The sequence below is a fragment of the Copadichromis virginalis genome, linkage group LG3 (genome assembly GCF_057382275.1).
Source record: "Copadichromis virginalis isolate Kocher_CV1m ecotype Utaka linkage group LG3, C_Virginalis_male_GT1.1, whole genome shotgun sequence".
NCBI lineage: Eukaryota > Metazoa > Chordata > Actinopteri > Cichliformes > Cichlidae > Copadichromis > Copadichromis virginalis.
The window spans coordinates 28,446,108-28,469,826 of NC_140620.1; the positions used below are offsets into that span (position 1 = coordinate 28,446,108).

The following is a 23,719-nucleotide window of genomic DNA, read 5'->3' on the forward strand; positions in this document are numbered from 1 at the left end:
GGCTTGGTTAGGAACATGGGACCGGTCTGCCATGAAGAGTCCTCACCAAGCTGCTCAGGGGAACATCCTGTTGTGACCAGGTCAGCCACGTTGAACTGGCCAGGAAGCCACCACCAGTCGGTCACAGTCCCGGCCTTCTGTATCTCTCCCACTCAATTGGCAAAGAAGGTCTGGAACCCGTAACTCTCCCGTTGGATGGCACCTAACGCAGTCTGACTGTCCAGAAAATGGTACCAATGATCTATTTCCAACCGACTGTACTTCAGAAAGTAACCTTTCAGGCGAGTGGCAAAAACAGCTCCACAAATCTCTGCCTTGACAGCATCTCCCTTTTGTTCGATTGGAGTCAATTTGGCCTTGGACTCCACGAGCCGAGTCTTGACCCCTCCAGACGTTTCCCAGCGCAGGTAGAGGACCGGTCCGTATGAGTCACAACTCCCATCAGAGAACGTGATCCCCCAGGGTTTACCCACCCAGCCGGAGGGTGTAATACTCCTGGGAAAGGTGATGGTACTCAGCCACGTGTACTCCTCAAAGAGCTTGACCGCTCTCCCACGTAGTTCACTAGACAGCGGCTTATCCCACGTATCCTTAGTCAGCATCCCGGCCTCCTGAAAGGCTCTTCTGACAAGAATATCACCTTCGTACGCATCTTCTTGTTTCTCGCTGAGAAGTTAAGTTTCTTGAAGACGTCTCACCTCTCATCTGAGAAGCTTCTTCAGTTCTGAGAGTCTACTTACAAATCACATTATGCATACTGAGTTTAAATGCTCTCTTTAAAGGCTTCACCTGTTCATTATTTCTCATTTATTTATAAGTTCTGTCTGCCTTTTATCATAATTACCATTTTATTCTGTTTATATATTTCCGTTTAACCTCTGCAGATCAGGCTAATTTCACTGAGTGAAGAATAGGTCTACAAAGCCGAGCAAAAGAGCAACATCACAATAACATGGCTCAAAATTTCAACACTAACAGGCCTCCTGATTTCCTGCAAAAAGACCTAATGAATGTGAAAAGGAAAACACATCTTTATTCTATAACCGTGAGACTAACACTGAGGCGTATCCAGATGAGCACTACAGAGGATGACAGTATCATTCAGTTCACCTGGAACGGATGGCTTGAGTGTCTTCTTAAGTCATCTGAGACTCAACGACACAGGCACATATCACTGCATCGCTATCCTTAAGAGAAAAAATAGGTCATAGGTCAAATCATGTGACCTCAAAGTTACAGATAAGATAACAATACTAGCTCCTTTGGGTTTGTTTATAGCACTTTCCCTCAATCTGTTTTGTAAATAATAGGCCAGTTATGTACATATAGAAAGTAGGTGCACATTGCAGATTGCTGCTACTGTTATACATAAGTTGCTTTTAAAATTCCTCAGAGCTGTATCACAGTGTACTTTTACATCAGCCTCCACTCCTCTACATTTACATTTATAAAACCAACCTTTTTTTAAGTGAAGATGCCAACAAATCCATACTATCCTGACCAGCTTCTTCTAAAACAGGTTATTAGGCTAGGCTTCAGTGGTGGCTGTAACTCAGGAGGTAGAGCCAGTCTACTGACTGGAAGGTTGGTGGTTTGATCCCTGATTACACGAGTCTGCATGCCAAATATCCTTGTGCAAGATACTAACCCCAAGTTGCTCTCCAATGCTTCCGTGTTAGGGGTTAGATAAAAGCATAGAAGAAAGTGTTTGGTTGAATGGGACATGTTGTTTAAAGCGCTTTGGGGTAGTAGAAAAGCGCTATGTCAGAATCAGTCCATTTACCATTAGCACGTAACTGTTTTTGATTTTAGGTCCGGGAGGGCATCATGTGTAAAACTCAGCAAAGTCAAACATATTGAACCACCCACTGTCGTGACCTCTTCCGGCAACAAAGGAACAAGTAGCTTCTCTCTTTTTTTCTAAACTGACAGCTGTTTTCTAGTTTTTCATTTCCATGAATATGTGAGGGTTTGCTTTATTTAGATAAATTAAAAGTTTATTGTTGGTAAATCAAGGCCATTATGTGAAAATGTCCTCCATAATTTTACTTTTTGGTTAAAGGTTAGAAAATGTACTCTAAAGGTATTAAGTATAATAACAAGCATCCGTAAAAAAATAAATAAGGAATAGTTTGATTTTCTTCATTTCTTTTTTTAAATATCAGTTTGCATGCATGTTCACAGATAAAACACACAAATAGAAACTCTGTCACAGATTTTATGCTTGCGATAAAAAATAGTATAAAATACAAATTGACACATTTATACAACACGTAACATATCAATGCTATGTGACAAATCATCGGTATCTTGTGTGTTGGGAATGAGAATGCTCTGAGATTTCACTGCCTATTATTAAAAAAACAAAACAAAACAAAAAGCTCCTGGTTGCTCTAGCATCACCATACTGGAGGATCCAGAGATGCATTTCACTCGCCATCCCAAGGATAAACTTAACCTTTAACAGGTCAAGTAGTTTCAGTAGATGAAAGTTAAAAAAAAAACTAAACAAAACACAAAGTCATCATTTATCTAGAAGCCTTTTTGGTACACAAATGAAGCTCAAAAGAGTAGAATAGCTCTTTATTGTCATTGTACATGTATTACTAAATTTGGGTGCTCCACACCAATGTGAGAATGTGTCTTGTCGCAGTAAGTTCACTAGTCTGAGTCGTCACAGAGAGAGACAGTGGAACCAGGTGACTTTAATTGAAACCCAGCATATAGTGCTTCATTGAATTTGGTGTTGAAAGTGTGCAGGTGGATTAGTGTATCAGAGAGGACACTGTAAAAGGACACAGTGCCTGCAGGGTAGTCCACATACAGTGCTAATTTGTGATAGACAATCGAGGAGGGGACAGCGATCACTATTGATGTGTAATTGGAATTTCCAAAGTAACCATCATCATCACTGCAGTAGAGACTCCAGGACTGATCAGTCCTTCCAAACCTGCTGTCATCGCCGTCTCCTTTCCGTCCAATTCCTTCACAAGCTACACCGATTTGAACTTCTCCTCTCCACTCGACCTCCCAGTAACAGCGACCAGTCAGACTGTTGGTACAGAGCAGCTGAGCCCAGTGATCAAACCTATGATCATGACGAGGATACAGCTGGCCTTCTTTCACGTGTGTGACCTTCTTGTTGTTGTCAGACAGTTTGAGGTTCCTGTGTGCTGTGTTTAGATCCAGCGTCAGGTCACAGAAATCTAAAGTAGACAGTGAGACACAGTGCAAATGGTCTGTAATAAACACTTTTAATTTTATTTGCATGGTTTTCATGTTAATTTATGAAGAAGATCCAGTATGCAAAAGTTTTTGATTTTTTTTTAAGAGTGTGTTACCATCAGAAATTGGTTTTTAGTTAGTAAGTAAGTAAGAAGCTATGTAACTTTTTTGTAAAATTCATGATTACATGTATTTGGCAGAGGTACAACTAAAGTGTAAAATATGTGAACACAGTAAAACATGGTGTAAACAGAACTGATACATCAAAAATACTTACATTTCCTTAGACCTGGTCTCATCCACTGGACTCCTTGAGGCTCCACACTGAAATGAGAACTTTATCTTTTAATGTGAAAACATGCCTTTATATTGTCTGATTAATCTTTTCTAGAGAAATTATCTTGTTTCCTTTCATTCCATAATAAAATGAAAACGATAATGCACTTTCAGTTCTATGGTTTTATATATCAAAGTAATTTTTTTTAAAAAAGAAACCAACTGGTCTGTACAAGGTTCTTAAATTACCTAAACACAACCTGAGGAAACTGAAAGAATTTAGACATGTAAATAAAAAGCCAAAATCCTGTATAAATGACACGGTGCAAAACAGTTCACACTTGTAGCATCTGCTTAGCCATGAGTAGGAATCAAATAACTTAAGAGGAACTTTGAAGAAGAATTCTTAATTTTCTCACATGACTATATCTGCTCTGCATAAATAACTACTACTTGCTTCACTTTTTTTTCCTTTACAGTAGGAAAGTCAAAATCCTGTTCCAAAGATTACGGTGGTTTTACATTTATTGGTGTGATGGTACACGTAAGCTCCAGACTGAGATGTCTTGATGCATGATCAATCATCCAGGTAAGTAAATCCTAAAAGGTTGATTCTGTTCATCTGGACGTAATGTTTTCAGTGAGAAACTCCACACAGCCTATTGTTTAGATGTGCTAGTTTCAGTCATTATGCATTGAACTGTATATAAGGTTGGGGAAACCTGCAGTCAGCTCAGATTAAAGAAGTCACTTGGATGAGTGACAAAACGTTTGTCCCACTGAAAACACTACATCCAGGTGAACAGAATAAACCTTTTGGGGCTCCAGACTGAGACTAAGTCTGAGAAAACAATCTGAACCAAAACATTGGCATGTATGGCAATACATCTGGTAATAAAGGGAAAATGAAACAAAAGGGTTACATAATATAAAAAATTTGATTCTGTTTATCTGGACTTTGTGTTTTCAGTGGGAGAAACGTTTTGTCACTCATCCAAGTGACTTCTTCAGTCTCAGCTGACTGCAGGTTTCACCAAACTTATAAACAGTACATTTGCACAATAACGGAAACTAGCCCACTTGTTCTAGTGGAAAACATGGGGAACACAGCAGGAACGAATTAGGTGTGATCTGACAGGAGGAAGCAGAACTGCACACACTGAACACAGAACTTGAGATTGTCAAAATAAAACAGGAAACACACTGAGACACAGACCAAGAGACAAAGGCTTGACAAAGGGGCCGGGGGAGAAAACAGACAGGGATGGACATGACAGATTGGGTAGAAAGGATTGTACACAAGGAGAGAAACATGGGAACAACTAAGGGAGACGAGGCCTGGAGGGAGAGGGAGTGAGCGAGAGACAGAGAGGGGGAGAGGGAGGGACACAGAGCAGGCAAAGAGACATAATGGCTGAGGAAAAGACACATGGATGGACATGACTGACAGAGGAGACATGGAAAGAAACACATGGAGGGGAAAACAGGAAAAGAAAAGCGAGATGAAACACAAAGACATGACTGGGGGACACATGAATAAACTTAAAGACATTAGGAAAACTAAAACCCAAACCTAAATCATCTTAATAAAGCAAAGTGTCAACAATCCCAAAATAAACTCAAACCCCCCACCGCAGACCAAGAACTATGACAAAGACACTTGTCAGAACTTGTCAGGGTTAAACACATCAAATTCAAATTCAAATTCAAATTTTATTTGTCACGTACACAGTCATACACAGTACGATATGTAGTGAAATGCTTGGACAACTGCTCGTGACCTAAAGAAAACAAAAAAGGAAAAGGCTATGAATAAGATAGGAAATAAATATGAAAAACTAAAAAGGGTAAATTTAACTAGGAAGGAATAAAATATAAATTAAGGTTAAAAATGAAATAACTGTACAACACAAATTAGAATGAAGGGTAAATTTAACTGGGAGAATAAGATAAAATATATAAATTAAAGTTGAAAATAAAATAACTGTACAACAAAATACACAATATAGAACTATATAAGAATGTATGAAGAAATATAAATAAATATATACACAATAACAGCAGCATATACACAATAACAGCAGCATGATTTAAGTAATGAAGTGAAAACAATGTCCAGAATGTCCAGTGTGTGTGTAAGAACTGTATATGTGGGTCAGTACTGTGTGGTGGTGTGATTGAGAGACCGTATCGCCTGCGGGAAGAAGCTCCTCCTCAGTCTCTCTGTGTTGGTCTTCAGGGAGCGGAATCGCTTTCCTGACCTCAACAGAGAGAACAGTCTGTTGTTGGGATGGCTGAGGTCCTTCACGATCTTCCTGGCCTTGGTCCAGCACCGCCTGCTGTAGATTGAGTGCAGGTCAGGGAGCTCGGAGCGGATGGTGCGCTCAGCTGACCGCACAACCCTCTGTAGAGCTCGTCTGTCCTGCATGGTGCTGTTCCCGAACCAGGTTAAGATGTTTCCCGTCAGGATGCTCTCTATGGTGCACGAGTAAAAGTTCCTGAGCACCTTGGAGGGCAGTTGGAAGTCTCTCAAGCGTCTGAGGTGGTAGAGACGCTGACGGGCCTTTTTCACCACGGTGTTGATGTGACAGGACCATGACAGGTCCTGCGTGATGTGAACTCCGAGGTATTTGAAGCTGTCCACTCTCTCCACTGGGCACTCGTTGATGACAGGGGTCTGGTAGTTCTTCTCCTGCTTAGTGCTGAAGTCCACTATCAGCTCCTTTGTCTTACTGAGGTTTAGAAGGAGGTTGTTCCTCTGGCACCAGTTCTCCAGATTCCTAATCTCCTTCAGGTAGGCCGTCTCGTTGTTATCAGAGATCAGGCCCACCACGACGGTGTCGTCAGCAAACTTGATGATGGTGGTGGAGCTGGTAGTGGCCACACAGTCATATGTGTACAAAGAGTACAGCAGGGGGCTCAGAACACACCCCTGGGGGGCTCCAGTGCTGAGAGTGGTGGAGGCTGAGACATGTCCGCCCATCCTTACTGCCTGTGGTCTGCCAGTTAGGAAGTTGGAGATCCACTGACACATAGATGAGCTGAGTCCCAGATGCTCCAGCTTGGTGGTGAGTGTGGAGGGAATTATGGTATTAAATGCAGAGCTGTAGTCTATGAAGAGCATTTTAACATAATTCCCCCTTCTAGTGTCCAAGTGAGTGAGTGATGTGTGGAGGAGATGAGAGATGGCATCGTCTGTGGAACGATTTGGACGGTAAGCGAACTGTAGTGGGTCCAGTGTGTCTGGTAGTGAAGAAATGATGAAGTCTCTGACCAGGCGTTCAAAGCACTTCATCACTACTGAGGTGAGGGCTACAGGGCGATAGTCATTGAGAGAAGCAGGGTGGGGTTTCTTCGGGACAGGAACAATGATGGACTCTTTGAAGCATGTGGGGATCACCGACTGAGATAGAGAGATGTTGAATATCTCAGTGAACACAGGAGCTAGCTGGTATGCGCAGTCTCTTAGGATACGACCTGGGATGCCGTCTGGTCCTGCTGCTTTCCTGGTGTTCACTCTCTTGAAGGCTCTCCTTACTTCATGCTCGGAGATGACGAGCACGTTTCCGGTGCTGGCAGTATCTTCCTGTCTGCAGCCGTTAGCGCCGCTAACACTAGCATCGTTGGAGTCCTTAGCTGCAGCCTCGAAGCGAGCATAGAAAGTGTTCAGCTCGTCTGCCAGAGTCACGGCCGCGTTCGTCATACCGGTTGTTGGTGCTTTATAGTCCGTTATTGTCCTTAGTCCCCGCCACAGGCTCCTAGAGTCACTCTGTTGGAGTTGTGACTCTAGTTTCCTCCCGTAGCGCTGCTTCGCCTCTTTCACCGCCCTCCGCACGTTATACGGGTCCATGTCCCCCGTCGTGAGTCCCGTGTTGTAGGCAGCGGTGCGGGATCTCAGAGCGTCGCGGATGGTTTTATCCACCCACGACTTCTGGTTGGGAAACGTTGTGAAAGTCTTTGTCTCCACGGTATCATCCGCTAGTTTCCCGATGAATCCCACAACCGCTTCCGTAAACACGTTGACATCATCATCAGAGCTGTTTCTGAACATGCCCCAGTCTGCGTCATCGAGTGCGTCCTGTAACGCGGCCACCGATTGATCCGTCCAGCGCGCGACCTTCCTCTGAACCGGAACTTCCTGTTTCAGCCTTTGTTTGTATTTTGGGATGAGGAAGATGGCGGCGTGATCAGATTTGCCAAAAGGAGGGCGGGATTGTGCCTTGTAGCCGTCCTTGACCGTAGTGTAGCAGTGGTCCAGTGTCCTTTCACCCCTGGTGGGGCAGGTGATGTGTTGATAAAAGTTCGGCGCTGCGCGTTTGAGGTTGGCGCTATTAAAGTCCCCCGTCACAATAAGCGCAGCGTCCCGGTGTTGTGTCTGGTGCTGTGTGAGTGCCTCATGCAGCTCGCATAAGGCGGTGACCGTGTCCGCTTGTGGTGGAATATAAACGGCACTTACAATGACCGATGTAAATTCCCGAGGTAGATAAAAAGGACGACACATGATGGACAGTAGTTCCAGATTTGGTGTGCAGGAGCGTGTGAGAGGAACAACGTTCGCACTGTTGCACCAGTTGTTGTTCACCATTAAACACACGCCGCCTCCCCTTGACTTCCCCGAGTCCCGTGTCCTGTCCATGCGGTGAACCGAGAAGAACTCGGCCGGCTGGATGGCGTGGTCCGGCACCGCTGGGTTCAGCCATGTCTCGGTGAAGCAGAGGAGATTGCAGTCCCGAATGTCTCTCTGGAACTTTACCCTGGCCCTGAGGTCGTCAAGCTTGTTCTCCAGTGACTGGACGTTGGCGAGCAGGATGCTAGGCAGAGGTGTGCGGTGTGCACGAGCTCTCAGCCTGTTCCTGACGCCGGCTCGCTTCCCTCTAGGCCGCCGCCGCTTCCCTTTGTTCTCCCTCAAGATCTCACTCGGCCAGCTCGGATCCGGAGTTAAAAACTTCGAATTGTGAGTACATTGTATACCAATAGAAACAAGAGTGTCACTGTCATACCTAATGTACCAATGGTGATGATTTTGCCGATTTAGAAACGCTGAAAACTAACTTAAAAAACAAAGACAAAGAAAAAGTGGTCGGAGCAGTCGTGACGGCAGCCGACCTCACCGGCGCCATCTTAACAAAACCGCACGTAGCTATTGTGACACCTACAAGTGTATGGTCACAGTTGTAATCTGCTGGAAACATTTACTGATGTAAAAGCCTTTGGTTCATTGTGGTATTGCACTTTTCAGTTGAGGTTATGGAGATTGCGTGGCATTGCCACAAAAGGCGAGTAGCTGTAAGTGCGATAGGCCATTGCAACGCTCTTACCTCAGTTGAGGAAGAGCCTGCAGACTGAACACAACTCTTGTCTCCTGTCTCTACTTTTCTGTATGAAAACTGGTTAGTAGTTTGAGTTAACTAACTGTGATGCACATATAGGAGCAAGAAACCTTTTTCTGTCTTGATTTAAAGGCCACAACTGTTGTAAGAAAGTGTGTTTTCATAGATCAAGAGAAAGCAAACTTTCCCGCCAGTTGTAATGGGAGCCGCAATTCCACTTGTAGTGTAAAGAGGTGGTGGGTCTTACTACATATGTTTTATTTCGTAGCACATGTAGCTCCGAGACATACTTTTAACCTGATGTTACAAGAAGTTTTACAGTTGATGATTTCAATATAACCTCGTTCTTACTCATTATATTGCTAAATGTAAATAGCCTGGTTTATATTGACTTTTGGGCAACTATAGAATATGTTTGTTTATTGTTTGCAAATATAGTGTTTAATCTTTTAAGGTATAAAGAGTTTGTAACAGTTATAATAAGCAGGTTATTCGCAGTGCTAATATTACTGCACAGAGATATTGTTGAAGCTGGACAGCAGCAGGATTTAGTTACAGATTTATTGTAAATAAGGAGACTGATATAAGATCATTATTTTGTAGATCTATACTTGTGGAAAAAACAATGCAAGTGGGTTTAACATGTGAACCTGATTGAATATGATGGTTTTTTTGTCACAAGAGGAATAACTGAAGGAAAGAGGAACGTGTTTATAAATGAACAGAAAACAATGGTGTGAAATTCTGTGTAATAGAAAGACAAGGAAGAGCCTGCACAACTTATGTCTCCAGTCTCTACTTTTCTGTATAAAATAGACCCCATAGAAGGCCTATAACACTGTCATGTGATGTTGGTGTTGTGTGCTACACTTTAAAGCAGTGCAGTAAAAACACTGAACTTCATAAGATCGACACAGTTTCAAACATCAGTAAGGGTCCCATCCCAAGCTATTTGTTACATTCTCCCTCAAGCTGTGTATTCCTCCTTGTGTATTTCTGCATCTCCTGAGCAACTTTAATTTGTATTTTGTTAAGCTCAGCAATAAAGCTTCCTTTTAATCACCTTGTTTCTCATGTCCTGCATTTTGGGTCTAACTAATCTTGCCACACAGCCAACCTTTACACACAATGAGAGAGAGCAACGCTCATGGGCAATGATGATGAATCCTGATGGGGTGTGATTGGGGTAAATACCTCAATCTTTTATTGAAATGCACAATCTCAATTTTCAACCTTAATGAGGTTGCAAGGTCATGCAGTCAAAAGGTTGTGGGTGCCTATTTCATTTGATTTTAAACACTTTTTGAGGCCTAACTCATCATGATCCCAGCCTTGTTTATTTGTTTTTGGTCAATTATTCTCTCAAATCTTGGCAGTCTGGAAACAAAGAAAATAATCGATCTGATACAGAGCAAAAACTAATTTGAAAAACGTCAGTTTTGCTTCTCTCTTGAATTAAAGGTTAAGGTAAACTTAGAGTTAAGGTTATCACTTACTTTAATTTTTTGTCCATAATTTGATAGATATATTGTAGATAGACAGGAAAGTGGTGAGAGAAAGAGGAAAAGACATGCAGCAAAAGGCTGCTTGAACCCAGGCCTACTGCTCTCCGGCCATACGGCATATGGTCGCCTGTTCACCCACTGAGCTAAAGCAGATCAACAAGATTACCACTTATTGTGAATGATATCACAGTATGCAACTGCTTGGCAAAGACTGTGACAGCTGGGATATGCTTGAGCACCCCCTTTGACCAGCAAGACAAGAAAATGTTAGAGATGATTGATTTTGTGATTTTGACTCACAGGTGAGCTTTACTGTGATTGGTTCTGAGTCATTCACCCACACAGTTGCCCATTTGACTGGACATACAGACTGTATTACGGGCCATCAGGTCAGTGGTTACAATAAACCCTCAAATGACTTCAAGTAAATATCTGCTCTTCCTTACAAAATGTTGGAGAAAAATATATTTTCAGCTTTATTTCCTGTTTTCCTACCAGAGTATGTCCAGTTTCACATGTGGATCCTGCTGTTGAGCAGACAAAAGCTTCATTCCTGAGTCTCCTGGGTGATTATAGCTCAAGTCCAGCTCTTTCAAATAGGAGGGATTGCAGCGCACAGCTGTGGCCAGAGAGGTGAAGCCTGTTCCTGTGATCTGACAGCCTGACAACCTTAAAACACATACAACAATTTAAGGAACTGCTCTGCATTTGATGATGTACATGCAGTCAAATGAACAGATTCTGATTTCAGTTAAAGTAGTTTTAAAAAAGGCTTTTAAGGACTCTGTTTAAAAACATGGAAAAAATATTATTACATTTTATTTTATACTATGATGGACAGACATAAAGTTATGTTTTTTGTTGTGTGTGTGTGTGTGTCTTTCTCTTCTACTGTGCTCTTTCACAATAGAAAAAACATGTTAACATCTATAAAATAATGACAGTTGTTGTGAAATATCCAAATCTCCTGAAACAAAGCATCATCTAACCTGAGAGTTCCCAGCATACAGTGAGGACTCCCAAGTCCAACACAAAGCAGCTTCACTCCTGAGTCCTGGAGGTTGTTGTTACTCATGTCCAGCTCTCTCAGTCTGGAGGACTGGAAACTTAGAATTGAGGAAAGAGCTTCACAGCTTCTCTCTGTGAGGTTACAGCCACTCAACCTAGAAAGACATGAATAGCAGTGAACTTTCCAAAATCTTTAAATAAACACTTTAAAGAGATTAAACTGGATACTTACTGGGCTTTCTTACAGGCTTTGACCACTGGCAGCAGCTGCAGAAGAGCCTCTTCTGAAGCTGAATATTTCCTCAAGTCAAACTCATCCAGACCTGCTTCTGTTGACAGTAGGATGAAGACCAGAGCTGACCACTGAGCAGGAGAGAGATCAACTTTAGAAAGTTGTCCTGAACTCAGTTGATGCTGGACCTCCTTCACTATAGAGTCATCATTCAATTCATTCAGACAAAGAAGCAGATTGATGCTTTTCTCTGGAGAGAGAGCGCCGTTCATTCTTTCTTTAACATACTGAACTGTTTCCTGATTTATCTGTGTGCTGTTTCCTGTTTGTGTGAGCAGGCCTTGTAAGAGATTCTGATTGGTCTGCAGTGAAAGACCAAGGAGGAAGCGAAGAAACATGTCCAGATGTCCATTTGGACGTTCTAAGGCCTTGTCCACAGCACTCTGGTAGAACTGTCTTACTGAAAATTTGTCAGTCTGCACTGAGGCCATTTGTTCTTCTTCTAGCAGGTTGATACCGGAGTTGGTGAATGTCAGATGGACATGAAGAGCAGCTAAAAACTCCTGAATGCTCAAATGGACGAAACAGAACACCTTCTCTTGGTACAGCCCTCTCTCTTCTTTAAAGATCTGTGTGAACACTCCTGAGTACACTGAGGCTTCTCTGACATCAATGCCACACTCTGTCAGGTCTGTTTCATAGAAGATCAGGTTTCCTTTCTGCAGCTGCTCAAAAGCCAGTTTCCCCAGTGCTTCAATCATCTTCCTGCTCTCTGGACTCCAGAGAGGATCTGTCTCAGCTGCTCCATCATACTTGATGTTCTTCACTTTGGTCTGAACCACCAGGAAGTGAATGTACATCTCAGTCAGTGTCTTGGGCAGCTTTCCTCCAGCCTGTTTGGTTTTTAACAAACTCTCTAGAACTGTAGCAGTGATCCAGCAGAAGATTGGGATGTGACACATGATGTGGAGGCTTCGTGATGTCTTGATGTGAGAGATTATGGTGTTGGCCTCTTCCTTGTCTCTGAGTCTCTTCCTGAAGTACTCTTCCTTCTTTGGGTCAGTGAACCCTCTGACCTCTGTAACCATGTCTATATATTCAGCAGGGATCTGATTGGCTGCTGCAGGTCGTGTGGTTATCCAGATGTGAGCAGAAGGAAGCAACTTTCCCCTGATGAGGTTTGTCAGCAGCACATCCACTGATGTGGACTCTGTAACATCAGTGAGGATCTCAGTGATGTGGAAGTTCAGAGGAAGTCGACACTCATCCAGACCATCAAAGATGAACACAACTTTGAACTTTTTAAAGTTACAGATTCCTGCTTCTTTGATTTCAGTGAAGAAGTGATGAATAAATCCCACTAAGCTGAACTTTTTATCCCTCACTAAATTCAGCTCTCTGAATGGGAATGGAAAAATGAACTGGATGTCCTGGTTGGTCTTGTCTTCAGTCCAGTCCAAAGTGAACTTTTGTGTCAGGAATGTTTTCCCGATACCAGCCACTCCTTTGGTCAGAACTGTTCTGATTGGTTTGTCTCTTTCAGCTGAGACTTTAAAGATGTCTTCACATCTGATTGTTGTTTCTGGTCTGTTTGGTTTCCAGGAAAACATTTCAATCTGTCTGACCTCATGTTCAGTGTTGACCTCTCCGGTCCCTCCCTCTGTGATGTAGAGCTCTGTGTAGATCTCATTTAGAGTGATTCGGGTTCCTGGTTTAGCAATCCCCTCAAAGACACACTGGAACTTCTTCTTCAGGTTACATTTAAATGTATTCTCACAAAGTGGATCAGGATTTTCTACAGGAAAGCACCAGAAACATGAGTGTGATGATTATAGAAAATGTGACAATTTCATTCTTGTAAAGACTGAATTTATGAAGAGAAATCCTCTCACTGCTCTGCAGACAGTCAGCCAGCTCCTCCTGTTTCATTATTCTCAGGAAGTTAACTGCAAGTTTCAGAAATGCCTCTCTGCTGGTCCTTCTCTGCTTCTCTTCCTCACTGTCCAACACCTCCTCTTCATCCCTCTGACACTCTGAATAATCTGGATTCAGATCATTCTGCATCTTCTTGAGTTCGTTCTTCACAAAAGTGATAATGTTTCCCTCCAGTATCTGGAAAATAAATGACACAATCTTAATTCATAAAAAAATCAGATCTTCATAGTAAAAAATACTTTTTTACAGATTTGTTTTTTGTGTGTTTTCAATTTAACAGAGTTACAGTGTTAAATGATATGCAGGTAACTAATTAAATTAAAACTTCTGTCAGAGAAAAAAAATATAATTCCAAAATGTCATTGTTATAAGATAAGGATAATTTTTTGGATAAGTGTGTCATTTTGGTTCTTATTGATGTAAGGACATTTTCAGAAATTTACATTTCTGACAGAAATGTGATAAATAAGTACACCGTAAGTACCCTGTACTTTCTGGGGTGCCGGTAGTGTTATAGAGTGACTTAGGTGACAGAAAATAATAAAATAATAGCATAAATTAAATTAAGTAATCTATAGTACTGATTTTTTTTAACCTCTGGGCCAACGTGGGGGTTTCTGAGCTTCATGCTCGAAAATGCAATGCCCAAATTTAATTGATTATTTCTCTGCAATTACAAACTCTGTCCTTACAATCTTGGTATCAAAATAAAGCTAACACTTGTGAAATTTCATCGGCGGTGTATATATTGAAGCAGATATTACTGTGTCAAAGTTACTGAGACTGGAACACAGAAAAAGTAAGTTGATTTTATCCTTGCCTAATTTAAAAAAAATAGCATATAACCCTCAGTTCACATTTCATTACAGAAATTCAGTAACCAACATATAAACATCATCTGTGCAAAGATTTATGTTTGTAAAGTGAAACAGTGAAAAATTACAGCACTGTCAATACATGAATATCCAGACATTGTACAAAAATGTCTAATTTTGGCACACAATTGGACACCATGCCAGTTGGATTTTTTAGGTATTTAAGAGCAGAAATTAATTAATTTTATTAATAGGCTTGAAAATGCTGTTTTTTAAAATATATTTTTGAAGAATTAACCACAGATTTACATGGTAATGGCCCTTTTCTGCTGTGCGCATAGAGCGTTTAATTGGCCTCTGGCCCTTTAAACTCTGAGGGACTGTAACTTTGGTCTCTTTGGGTCAATTTGCATGATTGACACCTCTTTTTAATCGTTTGAGCCAATAGGATCACAGCAATGATGCCACATTCACGTCACTTCAACCAATCAGACGTTGCAAGGCCAAAACCCACGTTGGCCCAAATTTACTGCATGTAACGTCTGTCCAGTCACGTGTCTGTAGGTGAGTCTAAAATGTAGGTTTTTGACAGAAAGCGGCTCTGATGCAGCTAGGTAGGCGTGGTAACCGCTGATAATCACGTGGCTGCACAGTGTACTTGCACCTTATTTGCAGATCATGTTATGTTCCCAAAACTTTGTTTTGAAAAGTTCTTTATAAGTAATAATAAAGTGAAACTAATTCACTGTTGGAGTATGTTTGTTACTTTGCCATTAAGTTATGATGAATATTGGACTGAGCAACATGAAAACAATTTAACCCTTTAGAGCCGATCAGAGCGGACACGCTCTGTTTTGCGTAACTATTTTTAAATCCCGGTAGCACTGCAACCACGTAAGCTAGCGCAAAATTTTTTTTTGCATATGAAACCGGAGGAGTTGTACTTACATCTTATGCCATCAGCTTGTCCTAGGTCACGGTTTCCTTCCACATAAAGCTTTGCAAAAACTGCATAAAAAGCGCTTGCAGCAACAAAAACATAATATTCCAGAAACACGCTTTGCCGATCCGATCAGCTGTTCATAACACTTCCTACGTTGGAATAGACGTCAGCGCGAACGTTTGCATTTCCGCCATTACCTGCCCGAAACCGGAAGTGACGTAATTTTCGCGGAAATGTAGTCTTTTTTACCATCAGGGCCTCAGGGCCTATACTGGTCTTTTTAAAAGTTATGTTTGACTTTATGACTTTCTGTGTCGTTTCTGGGATGCTTAGGACTCATATTGCACTGCTGGAAATAGTTTATTTTGATGCATATGCTGCTTTTTTGCAAATTTGCAGTATAATATTTATTTTCGTTTTTCCTGCAGTGTATAAAAATTGGTGTATTTCAAAAATAAAACTATGAAGACACTCAAAATAAATTTCCTGTGGTGGGAAACTATTTTGTGCAACTTTTTTGTATTTACAGTTTTGAGGGATAAGCCTCTTAAATTTCTCTAACTACAAATATATGTTAAAAAGCAAAAACGATTTTCAATTTTTTTGTAGTTTATTGCACTTTTTTGCAATTTATGTAAGTACTATGCACTTAATGAATACATATTATTAAAATCTGGGCTATAATGGTTGTATTGATGTATAGCAACTTGAAATGCTCCCAAAAATGGCTCCACAGCATGTAAAAATATAATATAAGCTCTGGCGGACTTGGTTCTATGGTAGGTCTTAAAGGGTTAAAAAAAAGAGGTAGGTGTACATGTACAAACCTTAAACACCGAGTCCAGATTGGTTTGATGCTGCTGGGCATGATGAAGACTCTCCTGATCAGTTCTGTGGAGACATCATGAAGGAATTAGAACCATTTTGCACATAAATACAAGCCAAAGATTTCTTCTTCTGCTGTTTGATGATCATCCTGATTAAAACGAGCACAACTGTGCTGTAACAAATCTATTGTGTCAGTTTATACACTTATTTGTTTATTCATTTATTGGACTCCACTAGTCTAACTAACAGGTCAGTGATGGTTCTGTACCAAAGTGTGTTCTTGTACTGACCATATTATAGACATGCTCTGTACATTGCAAAAAGAAAGAAAAAAAAAGTCAGATTCATATTTTTATGTTGAAGAGTTTTATTTTAAAAATGGCCTTTGTGTGTTTACAATACCAGTAGCAAGAAAGAGCATCTTTGAGGAGCAGCTGAATATTTTCTGAGGAGAAAACTACGAATACACCTAAAAAAAAACAAAAAAACACATGATGAAACCTTGAATCTGCCTACAATACATCTACATCTGTGGTGTTCAGTGTCCAGACGGTGAACTACAAAATGATCAAGAGCTTTGAGGGTCTCGAAAAGCGCTATATAAATGCAATCTATTATTATCATTATTATTATTAATATTAATATTATTAATATTATCAGCTTATTACATCCCAATGCACTTTGCAGTGTTATTTCATGCAGAAAAATGTCAATGTTAAGGTTAAAAAAAAAAAAAGATTTGCTTTGGTCCTTTATCAGTGTTACGGCCCTGGCTGGCTAGAGTTTTCTTCTGTGCTATGTCTTTAAGAATCTACAGGTCCTTCCTGATTGGAGAGCTAACGGTGGCTGATTGCTCATCACCATTCCTGCTGCCATTCAGGTCTTGCTTGCCTGTGTTGTCACACGTGCGCACAAGTGCAAATACGGTGATGTTGACTTGTCTGACTCTTTTCTATGCTGTGAAGATGATCCTGAGACAAAATGATCCAACTCTGGCCAAATGTCTACTTGCTGCGAATTCCAGCGATCAAAATCCCTGAGTTTACAGCACTGAAAATGACATGTTAATGCGTAAATGGCACCCTCCCTCATTTAATGATCTTGACTGGAATGTTTTTCAACAGATAGTTGTATCGCAAAAGTTCCGACCCCAGGTACTCAGTCTTGCACATGACAGTTTCTCCGGACATTTAGGAATTAGAAAAACTTACTGCCACTCCTGCCACATTTGTCAGGTTAGTGGTAAACCAAAGCAAGTTATTCCACCTGCTTCATTACATCCAATCACAACTTCAGGGGAACCATTTGAGCACATACTCATTGATTGTGTAGGTCCACTTCCCAAAACAAAGTCAGGACATCAGTATATTTTGACTTTGATGTGCACCGCCACACGCTTCCCCAAGGCTATTCTGTTACGCACTCTCAAAGTCAAAGCTGTTGTCAGAGCGCTAGCTTCTCCACTTTTTTTTCTCCACTTTGTTTTCCAAAATCTGTTCAAACGGACCAAGGGTCAAATTTTATGTCCAAAATATTTGCTGAATTACCTGATGAAGTCTTATTTTGTTTACAGTGTTGGTGTAAACTCCTCTTCATCCCCTGCTGTGCCCTCGTCCCTGCCCGTAGTGGTACCAGTGTCTTTGTTTCAGTATAATCCAGAAAGTGATGGCTTAGTTTTCATTTGTGCTGAGGGTTGCTCCCGACTCAGAAACTCTGAAATATTAGACAATTTAAAATCCCACCTAAAACATTTGGATGACGCTGCCCAGAACGATATGTGCTGTCTTATAAAAGACCATCCGTTCCTGTTTGCAGACACTTCGTCTCGCACTATGGTCCTTAAACATGACATAGATGTAGGTGACATTGCTCAGATCAAAAAACACGCTTATTGTGTGAACCCTACCAAACGTGCACTTTTTCAGCAAGAAGTTTCCTACTTTCTGGAAAATAATATAGCTGTCCTGAGTTCCAGTGCATGGAGTTCCCCATGTCTTCTTGTACCAAAGGTTTACAAAACCCTACGATTTTCGAAAAGTAAACAGTGTGACCAAACCTGACTCTTCTCCTCTTCCTGGAATGGAAGATTGTCTTGATAGAGTTGGAGTCCTCTCATCATGTGGCAGACCTGACCCTGGCTTCCAAACCCTGTGATTTGTGTGTTATTCCTGAGATTCACGGAATTTGTATATAGTGTGTAAATTAGTTTTCACTTGTAAATAGGCACTGAAACAGAAGGGGTGAGCTGCCTTATTATTTCTTGTATTATTATCTCCTGTTTAATTCAGTTAGGGAGGTAGGCGTAGCACTTGTCTTTTGTTTGGTTTTTGATTCATCTAGGGTTTTAGATAGCTCCTCCTTTCCCGACTTAGCTTGTTCTGTTTGTTATTTTGGCCTTTGTTCACCCCGGAGTTAAGTTTTCAGTGTAGCCACAAATAAACCACCGTTCACTTCAAAGATTTAGCTTCTGGGTATGGTTTTGGGGACCAGGGCGGGGTCACGTCTTTCCTAACCCTTATGTTTCGTTTCGGTACCCCTAGACTGGGCTGTAACAACCAGTTTTGTTAATGATTTTCATGAATGCTGGGATGGTCACTATGAATTATGAGATTATGATAACATGGATCAAGGGTGGTCCATGCTTAAGCTGGAATATAAAGGAAGCATTGAAGCACTTTTATTTAATTTTTAAAGATTTCCAGCAGCTTGTATCGTGGCTTCCAGCACCACACAGACAGCTGTAGATCATTTCACCTTCCTAAGCAAAACGAGCACCCACAGTATCAGAGTCAAACTGACTAACTGCTGACACATTCCTGCTGATTACCACATAAATTATAATCAGCGTGATGGCCAGTGCAGGGAATGCAGGGCTGTCATGATTTAAAAAAAAAAAAAGCAGTCTTTCAGTCTTACTCATGGAGGTCCTAAATTTCAAGACTGAGGCCAGATGCATTACATAGCTTTAAGGTAGGTGTGAACTTTCTTACTCCTCAGCAGCAGCCGGTTTTTGTCCTTTAAAGTGGAAGATGAAACCCTTTGACCGATCGCTCTTTAAAGACACACAGCTGGGTCCAGGTTCAGGTTCAGGGGCATCTGGTGTCTCAGTGATCCTGGTGAACAGAGAAAAAGACCATCAGGCAGAGAAATTACATTTTTAGCCTTCTGACACGAAAAGTACTGAATAAACTTGGAGCTAGTCACAGTAATAATATTACAATAAGACTAAAAAATAAGGCTAAAAAGTTTGATGCACTTCACAACAAATGACTTCTGTTCTTTTTAGTCTGTTTGTTGCTGTGTTTTCTTCTTTTTATGAACACAGCAATAAAATAACAACAACAACAATAATAATAATAAGAAGAAATGATTACACATGTGGCAAACTAAAACTTCTCACTGATTACTCCTGGATCCATTCAGTTAACTCTTACTTTGCATCAGGAGACAGTTTCCTGCTTTTAAAGTCAGGACGGTCTTCCTGTTGAGTGCTTCTCTTCCTCATTGTTACAGAGCTGAGACTCGGCTCAGGTTCATGTTCAGGAGAGTCATGTCTGAGGAGTGAGGAAAGGAATCAGGAAAGGTTGTATATCTACCATTTTTTACTCTCCAGGTGAAACATATATTGGAAAAACTTTTCAGGGTTAAAATGAATTAACAAAAGAAAGAGCAGATGATGAAGTTACTGCATGTAGTTTGAAATCATTTCTGTATTTGTTCTTTTAGCAGTGAAGATAATACAAGGTGATACCTTTCCATGTTTGTAACCTGCAGTCACCTGATGGAAGAGAAAAGTGAGAATAAAACACAGATTATAAAAAACCATCTTCATCCGCTTTGTCCGGGGCCGGGTCGCGGGGGCAGCAGCCTAAGCAAAGAGGCCCAGACCTCCCTCTCCCCAGCCACCTCCTCCAGCTTATCCGGGGGAATACCAAGGCGTTCCCAGGCCAGCCGAGAGATATAATCTCTCCAGCGTGTCCTGGGTCTGCCCCGGGGCCTCCTCCCGGTGGGACATGCCTGGAACACCTCACCCAGGAGGTGCCAGACAAGGGACCAGACAAAGAGCGATTCATAAGACCCTTATGAAAAGGACACCGAGGGAACAGTTTACCCTTCCCGGGATAGGGTCACCGGGGCCTCGCCCTGGAGCCAGGCCCGGGGAGGGTGCCCGAGGGCGAGCGTCTGGTGGCCGGGCCTTAGTCCATGGGGCCCGGCCGGGCACAGCCCGAAGAGTAGTAGTAGTAGTATTTATTTATTGTCATTGTCAAGAACAATGAAATTGCGTTTGGGGCTTCCATACAACCCAAAAAGAGGAGACATGGGCCCATCCTCCCGCAGGCCCACCACCCGCAGGAGGCGCCATAGGGGTCGGGTGCATTGTGTGCTGGGTGGGGGCCAGGAGCGGAGGCCCTGGCGGACTGACACAGATTATAATTTGGCTTTATTTCTGTTTACTGAGATATTTGATAGCTACAAGGTGGTGACCTGTTTAATCATAATTATACTTTTATATTATATTACTTTATAACTAAGGTTCCATTGTTTGTCAAAAAAATCTGAAAAAATCGATCTGACCATCAAAGAGTCAACAAACGATCATTGTGATGATTACACTTTTCAAACAGAAGATTAAATGGAACAAAAATACAAACAAACATATAATATAAATCAGATCAAGGATTAATTTATTCATCATCTTCCTGAACACCGTCTGTCTGCAGCTCTTTGCTGTCTGCACTGGGATAAGTTTTGACTCTGTTCTTTTTCTATTAAGGTCTTGTCTTACTTCCCTTCATCACTTTATGCTTCAGGAGTTTGAGTCAATATTTATGTAAAGGTATGTTCCTGGTACATAACACACATTCTAGAAAGCATCCTCTACTTCAGCTATTTTTCACTTGTATAACTTCCCCGCCAGACTGTGTGTAACCACTGCAGGATTTAAAGACACATCTTAAAATAATACATTAAAAAGAATTTTATAAACAACAAAAAATGAAAGAAACAAAGAAAAGAAACAAAATGAATTTTGAAAATGAACATTTCACTACCCAGAATCAGTGAGCTGTCGGCTTTCAGCCCTGACGGCGTGTCCATTTACGGCCGTCGGGTGAGAAAGCTGATTCTGATGCGTCGGATCCGCGCTCTGTGTTCACGTCTTTGTGTGGAATCCGTTTACCTGCTCTCACTTTATTCAAGCTACTCACCTCCCTCTATCCACCTGCACGTTCAAATGTACACGAAGGACTACAGGAATTTCTGACCACGGCCAATCAGAGAGGTCCTGCTCCTGACTATCTCAGATTGGTTTAGACCACAATATGGGCATAATGTGTGTTTGTTGTTGATCACACGGAGACTTTCAGAGTTGCAAAGACCTGCGACATAGGATTTTTTTTGTGGCACCATTGAAAAATTTAGTTGCATTTGCGACTCAATTGGTTGCAGTCTAGAGCCCTGCTACCAGAAATGACTCAACCAACCCGAATCAAATATGATAAACTACACAGAGAGCTCATCAACCAGAGGCATTAACAGTCATGTCAGCCATGATGAGCTTAAATAACAAATGTCTGAAAACAAAACAGAACAAAAAACAAAACAAAACAAATTAATGGTTCATGTCTCACCTTTAGTCCTTCCAACAGAGTCTGTTCTGCCTGCAGTGGGAAACCTTCAGTCTCCTCAGTCCAGAAAAGAGGTTCTCAAACTTTTTGTGGTCACGAGTCTCTTTCAGAGGACAACATTATCCCATATAATCAACCTCAGCTTCACATGATGATGTGCACTAACAGAAATATTTAACATTGTTCACAAAAGAGCTGTCTGGCTAATAATTCATTAGTAGCAGGAAAGAAAATAAATAAAAGGTAAAATACATACGTTTGCTGTGTGTCCTTCTTTCACTCTGTACCTGTTTCATCAGTCCTTACAGGACACGGAACCAAGTGTAGTTTCATATGCAAACACAGCTGTCACGCCCGGCTGCCTGAGGTCAGGTTACATCAGCCAGTTTGTTCCTCTGTTTGTGTTCACTACAGCTTCAGTTCAGTTTTCAGTAACTTCCAAGAAAGGCGCTGTTGTTATTGTGGGGTGGTTTCATGAGTAATGTTTGAAGACAACAGTAAAACAGGAATGATGTACAGGAGGAAAAAATGTTGCGTGTAATCTATTTGTATGTGTTCTTGCAAAGAACACATTATGTTCTTTGAAAAGAACATAATTATGCATAATAATAAAAAAGAACATTATAATAAAGAACACATAATGCATCCACAGGTGTGCCACCAATTTACTCACATGGACTCTACTAACCTATCAGAAGCTTCTTCAGCTCAGAATGGAATCGTCTGGAGTTTTCTTATTAATTAACAATAAACTTAGTGTATATGTGCTCCTACATTTGACGAAAGTGATAAAAATAGACAGCTCTGTCTCTCTTTATTCTGACATTTAACTAATTCAAACGATATTTCAATATTTATTTATCCAAAACAAAACAAGTTTACTCTAAATTTATATTTAACACTAAAAACAATTTTGTCATGTTTTTTCCCCTAAAGTGTATGTAAATATCTGGTTTAAACTGTGAATATAATGCTCTGTATTGAAGTTCCTCTTGCTTTGCATAGAAATAGAAATTAACTAACCCTAAAATTTAACCTCAAAATAATGTAAACTTGTTGTAAAATGTAAAACAGTTTCCTTCATCAAGTTTATGATTATAGCTCATGAATGAACAGATTTCCATGAAGTTCATGATTTTGTGGATCGTGTCTCATTATTCTGTCCATCATGTTATTAAAGTGAACTCCAACAGTCTCGTTTACATTGTTGACCAAACTGTTTCCACTGATTGACATCTATTATTAGGTGAGTAGAAATCCTGTTTTTTATCCAGACAGTAAATGAATGAAATCAGCAGAGAAGCAGCAGAGCTGCTGTCAGTCCACAGTAGAGGCCGATCCTTCCTCGTCTCTCTGTGTTTGATGTCTCAGGTTTTCTCTCAGGTTCAGGACAATCCCTCACTGCTGCAGAGACACAAACATCTGAGTCGCTCACATTTATTAAAAACAATTACGCTAACAACACATCAGAATAAGTTGCATTGGTAATGAAGGTGCTGAAATAAATCTATTAAATCCAAGTTTAAAGCTTTACTGTTTCTGACATCACTATGAATAACATCATATCCTGTTAGGACCTCCTGACCATCATAATGAGAACAAAGAGAATCCTGTAAACTGAGAAAATTGATTATTGGTTCATTTGATCAAAACTACATGTAGAGGAATATTAACATTCGATTCCTGAGATCAGTTTCCTTAAAGACAGAGAAAATATCAAGATGGTGGATGCTTCAGTTATCCTAATTTATTTAATTCTTTCAGCAGCTTGTTACACTGACACTCTGGATTAGTTTGTAACTGTAAGTATTCGTTGTTTACTTGAACATTCACAGGAAAAAACATCCATGCAACGATCTACAAAAACAACATTAACGCAGAAGTAAATGTCTGAAACAGCTTTCTGGATCCTGTGTTTAAATGTCCTCAACATCAAATACTCTACACTTTCACTGGCATACATCAGGACTTAGGAGGGTACCTCAAATAAGTCAA

General features: G+C 40.9%; 2 protein-coding genes across 3 annotated transcripts in view; one reads left to right on the top strand and one right to left on the bottom strand.

The window, feature by feature from the left end:
* LOC146713915 (uncharacterized) overlaps nt 1-23,719 on the top strand; it is a 163,307-nt gene that overhangs the window by 82,806 nt on the left and 56,782 nt on the right. The gene's annotated exons all lie outside the window — the stretch shown is intronic.
* On the bottom strand, nt 2,205-21,911 carry LOC146713919 (protein NLRC3-like). Its single transcript, XM_085450520.1, has 11 exons — nt 21,728-21,911; nt 19,849-19,875; nt 19,532-19,651; nt 19,088-19,210; nt 16,097-16,160; nt 13,469-13,688; nt 11,577-13,371; nt 11,326-11,499; nt 10,832-11,005; nt 3,503-3,549; nt 2,205-3,206 (listed from the first exon to the last, which is right to left on the bottom strand). Exons 2-11 carry the CDS (start codon nt 19,854-19,856, stop codon nt 2,662-2,664), a joined length of 3,270 nt encoding a protein of 1,089 aa, XP_085306646.1. The 5' UTR covers nt 19,857-19,875; nt 21,728-21,911; the 3' UTR covers nt 2,205-2,661.

Coding starts and splice junctions, on each gene's coding strand:
- LOC146713919 (XM_085450520.1), bottom strand. Junction 13,689..16,096: donor ATCTGGACTCGGTGTTTAAG/GTTTGTACATGT, acceptor TTTATTTTCCAG/ATACTGGAGGGAAACATTAT. Junction 11,006..11,325: donor TGTATGCTGGGAACTCTCAG/GTTAGATGATGC, acceptor ATGTGTTTTAAG/GTTGTCAGGCTGTCAGATCA.